This window comes from Onychostruthus taczanowskii, unplaced genomic scaffold, assembly GCF_017590055.1.
Source record: "Onychostruthus taczanowskii isolate IOZ18803 unplaced genomic scaffold, ASM1759005v1 scaffold700, whole genome shotgun sequence".
Lineage (NCBI taxonomy): Eukaryota > Metazoa > Chordata > Aves > Passeriformes > Passeridae > Onychostruthus > Onychostruthus taczanowskii.
In genome coordinates this window covers 240-5,298 of record NW_024504788.1, presented here as the reverse complement: position 1 = coordinate 5,298, position 5,059 = coordinate 240, and the positions used below count along the sequence as shown (strand labels likewise).

Sequence of the window (5,059 nt, the reverse complement as noted above, 5' to 3'; positions counted from 1 at the left end):
AGTGGCACATAAATACGGAGTTCTATAAATAGCCGCGGTGGGGGAGGGGCGGGGGGCGCTGCCGGCCCCTCCCCCCACCCCGGGCTCGGCTCCGGCTGGACGCCGAATAANGAGGGGCGGGTTATAAATACGGAGTTCTATAAATAGCCGCGGTGGGGGAGGGGCGGGGGGCGCTGCCGGCCCCTCCCCCCACCCCGGGCTCGGCTCGTGCTGAACGCAGAATAAACCCCGGCTGTGACCCCGCCCACCGCCTGGCCACGCCCCCCGGGGGCTGGGGGGAGCGGGGTGGGCGTGGTTAGCGTGGGTGGGCGTGGTTAATGTGGGGGTGGGCGTGGTTAGGGTGGGGTGGGTGGAGCTCTCACGAGGTGGGCGTGCTTAGCGTGGAAATGGGCGTGGCTACCATTGGGATGGGCGTGGCGATCAGGATGGGCGTGGCTGCCATGGGAGTGGTCACGGCTACCAATGGAATAGGCGTGGCTACTGTGGGGTGGGCGTGGCTACCATAACCAGGGGCGTGGCTACCATAACTATGGGCGTGGCTACTGTCAAGACAGGCGTGTCATGGCGATGGGTGTGGCTACCACGAGGGTGGGCGTGGCTACAATAACCATGGGCGTGGCTACTGTCAGAATGGGCATGACCACCACGGGATGGGTGTGGCTATCATGGGGTGGGTGTGGCAACCATCTGCATGGGCGTGGTCACCGTGACTGGTCACGTGGGGCCGGAGGCCACCAGGAGGTGGCTATTGGCCACTGGTGGGTGGGCGTGGCTACCTTGGGATGGGCGTGGCCACGATGGCAGTGCCTGCCTGTGCTCATCATGGCGGCAGGGGCTGCCCAGAGCCCGGGGGGAGGGGAATTCCCGTTTTTTAAAGCCCTTTTGGGCCGTTTCGCCCAAATTTCGGCGTTTTGGGAGCGAGGGGGCGGAGCTGGAGGACTGAGGGACGATAGAGACGGGCCCTGGAGGACTGAGCGTCACTTCCGGGTGTGCGGAAGAACCATCGAGAGAAACGCTGGAGGACTGAGCAGAGCTTCCGGTTTCGTTGGGAGGAAACCATAGAGATGTGCCTGGAGGACTGAGAATCACTTCCGGCCCGCCCAAGCATCGAGTTCTCCCCGCCCTTACCCACGTGACCCTATAGCTGGTTATGATTGGTGGCCGAGAGACGCTCCGAACCAATGAGAAGGCGGGGCGGGCACTGTGGGCGGGTCACGTGACCGGAAAGGGGAAGCGGGCGAGCGTCGCTATGGTGAGAACTGGGATGGGGAACTGGGAGAGACTGGGGGGGACTGGGAGGGACTGGGGGTGTCCCTAAATGTCCCTAAGTGTCCCGAGGTGTCTCCAAAATGGCCCGAAATGTCCCCAAAGTGGCACTGAGTGGCCTCCAAGTGGCCCCAAAGGGCTCAAAATGGGCTCAGAATGGGCTCAAATGGCCCCAAAATGTCCCCAAATGTCCCAAAGGACTCAAAATGGCCCCAAATGTCCCCAGTGGAGGTGGCCCTGTCCCCACTGTCCCCAGTGGTGTTCGGCAAGCACTCCCTCCTGTCCCTGTCCCTGGGGACCCCAGGGGTGGCTCCGGGGACACCAGGGGTGGCAGTGTCCCCATTGTCCCCGCTGTCCCCAGTGGTGTTCGGCGAGCACTCCCTGTCCCTGTTCCTGGTGGCTCTGGGGACCTTGGGGACCCTGAGGTGGCTCTGGGGACCCTGGGGTGGCTCTGGGGACCCGGGGTGGCTCTGGGGACCTTGGGGACCCCGGGGGTGGCTCTGGGGACACCGAGGGTGGCAGTGTCCCCATTGTCCCCGCTGTCCCCAGTGGTGTTCGGCAAGCACTCCCTCCTGTCCCTGTCCCTGGGGACCCCAGGGGTGGCTCCGGGGACACCAGGGGTGGCAGTGTCCCCATTGTCCCCGCTGTCCCCAGTGGTGTTCGGCGAGCACTCCCTGTCCCTGTTCCTGGTGGCTCTGGGGACCTTGGGGACCCTGAGGTGGCTCTGGGGACCCTGGGGTGGCTCTGGGGACCCGGGGTGGCTCTGGGGACCTTGGGGACCCCGGGGGTGGCTCTGGGGACACCGAGGGTGGCAGTGTCCCCATTGTCCCCCCTGTCCCCAGTGGTGTTCGGCGAGCACTCCCTCCTGTGACTGTCCCTGGTGGCCTTGGGGACCCTGGGGGTGGCTCTGGGGACACAGGAGGTGGCTCTGGGGACCCCGGGGTGGCTCTGGGGACCCCGGGGGGTGGCAGTGTCCCCATTGTCCCCACTGTCCCCAGTGGTGTTCGACGAGCACTCCCTGTCCCCGTCACTGTCCCTGGGGACCCTGGGGTGGCTCTGGGGACACCGAGGGTGGCTCTGGGGACACCAGGGTGGCCCTGTCCCCATTGTCCCCACTGTCCCCAGTGGTGTTCGGCGAGCACTCCCTCCTGTCACTGTCCCTGGGGACCCCGAGGGTGGTTCTGGGGACCTTGGGGACCCCGGGGGTGGCCCTGGGGACCCTGGGGTGGCTCTGGGGACACCGAGGGTGGCTCTGGGGACCTTGGGGACCCTGGGGGTGGCTCTGGGGACCCCGGGGGTGGCCCTGTCCCCAGTGTCCCCGCTGTCCCCAGTGGTGTTCGGCGAGCACTCCCTGTCACTGTCCCTGGGGCCACCGGGGGTGGCTCTGGGGACCTTGGGGACACCGGGGGTGGCTCTGGGGACCCCGGGGTGGCTCTGGGGACCCCAGGGGTGCATCTGGGGACACCGAGGGTGGCAGTGTCCCCATTGTCCCCAGTGGTGTTTGGCGAGCACTCCCTGTCCCCGTCACTGTCCTCAAAGTGGCCCCAAAGGGCTCAAAATGGGCTCAGAACGGCCTCAAATGGCCCCAAAATGTCCCTGAATGTCCCCAAGTGTCCCCAGGTGTCCCCAAAATGGCCCTAGATGTCACCAGTGTGGCACTAAGTGGCCTAAAATGGCCCCAAAGGGCTCAAAATTGGCTCAAAACAGCCCCAAATGGGCTCAAAACGGCCTCAAATGGCCCCAAAGTGTCCCCAAATGTCCCAAAGGACTCAAAATGGCCCCAAATGTCCCCAGTGGAGGTGGCGCTGTCCCCACTGTCCCCAGTGGTGTTCGGCGAGCACTCCCTCCTGTCACTGTCCCTGGGGACCCCGAGGGTGGTTCTGGGGACCTTGGGGACCCCGGGGGTGGCCCTGGGGACCCTGGGGTGGCTCTGGGGACACCGAGGGTGGCTCTGGGGACCTTGGGGACCCTGGGGGTGGCTCTGGGGACCCCGGGGGTGGCCCTGTCCCCAGTGTCCCCGCTGTCCCCAGTGGTGTTCGGCGAGCACTCCCTGTCCCTGTTCCTGGTGGCTCTGGGGACCTTGGGGACCCTGAGGTGGCTCTGGGGACCCTGGGGTGGCTCTGGGGACCCGGGGTGGCTCTGGGGACCTTGGGGACCCCGGGGGTGGCTCTGGGGACACCGAGGGTGGCAGTGTCCCCATTGTCCCCCCTGTCCCCAGTGGTGTTCGGCGAGCACTCCCTCCTGTGACTGTCCCTGGTGGCCTTGGGGACCCTGGGGGTGGCTCTGGGGACACAGGAGGTGGCTCTGGGGACCCCGGGGTGGCTCTGGGGACCCCGGGGGGTGGCAGTGTCCCCATTGTCCCCACTGTCCCCAGTGGTGTTCGACGAGCACTCCCTGTCCCCGTCACTGTCCCTGGGGACCCTGGGGTGGCTCTGGGGACACCGAGGGTGGCTCTGGGGACACCAGGGTGGCCCTGTCCCCATTGTCCCCACTGTCCCCAGTGGTGTTCAGTGAGCACTCCCTCCTGTGACTGTCCCTGGTGGCCTTGGGGACCCTGGGGGTGGCTCTGGGGACCCCGGGGGTGGCAGTGTCCCCACTGTCCCCGCTGTCCCCAGTGGTGTTCGGCGAGCACTCCCTGTCCCTGTCCCTGTCACTGTCCCTGGTGGCTCTGGGGACCCCGGGGCTGGCTCTGGGGACCCCGGGGGTGGCTCTGGGGACCCTGGGGGTGGCAGTGTCCCCATTGTCCCCATTGTCCCCGCTGTCCCCAGTGGTGTTCGGCGAGCACTCCCTCCTCGTCACGGTCTCGGGACAGAAACTCTTCGTGGTCAAGCGCCACCACCACGTCCAGGAGCCGGTGGCCGTGTGAGGAATGTCCCCGAGCGTCCCGGGTGGCCCTGGTGACCGTCCCTGCTGTCCCCTGCTGTCCCCCGCTGTCCCCTCGCTGTCCCCTCGCTGTCCCCCCACTTCCCCACACTGTCCCCAGGCTGTCCCCCCGCTGTCCCCACTGTCCCCACACTGTCCCCTTGCTGTCCCCCCGCTGTCCCCCGCTGTCCCCTCGCTGTCACTTGACGGGTGGCACCACGAGCACCTTGCACTCCCTCTTGGCGATCTTGTCCAGGGCCAGCACGGCTTTGTCACCCGCGGGCAGGTACAGGGGGCGGCCCACGGGGGACCCCACGGGGGGCGTGATGGCCCTGCGCTCCATCACACTGCCGGACCTGGGGACAGTGACATTGGGGACAGCAGTGTCACCTCTGTGTCACCTGTGTGACCCACAGTGTCCCTGTAACAGCCCCAGTGTCCTTGTGTCAGTTACAGTGTCCCTGTGTCACCCTGTGTCACCCCAGGGTCATGGCCCTGCGCTCCATCACACTGCCGGACCTGGGGATGGCAATGTCACCTCAGTGTCAGTCACCTCTGTGTCACCTGTGTGACCCACAGTGTCCCTGTAACAGCCCCAGTGTCCTTGTGTCAGTTACAGTGTCCCTGTGTCACCCTGTGTCACCCCAGGGTCATGGCCCTGCGCTCCATCACACTGCCGGACCTGGGGATGGCAATGTCACCTCAGTGTCACCTCAGTGTCACCTGTGTGACCCACAGTGTCTCTGTGTCACCTACTCTGCCCTGTCCCCAGTTACAGTGTCCCCGTGTCAGTTACAGTGTCCCTGTGTCACCCTGTGTCACCCCAGGGCCATGGCCCTGCGCTCCATGACATTGCTGGACCTGGGGACAGTGACAGCAGTGTCACCTGTGTGACCCACAGTGTCCCTGTAACAGCCCCAGTGTCCCTGTG

General features: G+C 66.1%; 1 protein-coding gene across 1 annotated transcript in view; it reads left to right on the top strand.

Annotated features, from left to right (window-relative positions):
- LOC121345300 (chromodomain-helicase-DNA-binding protein 3-like) overlaps positions 1–4,132 on the top strand; it is a 6,894-nt gene extending 2,762 nt beyond the window's left edge. The window contains exon 3 of the mRNA XM_041422076.1: positions 4,035–4,132. Coding sequence (XP_041278010.1) covers positions 4,035–4,132 — 98 coding nt within the window. The remainder of the gene's footprint in view (positions 1–4,034) is intronic.
- The last annotated feature ends 927 nt before the right edge of the window (positions 4,133–5,059 follow it).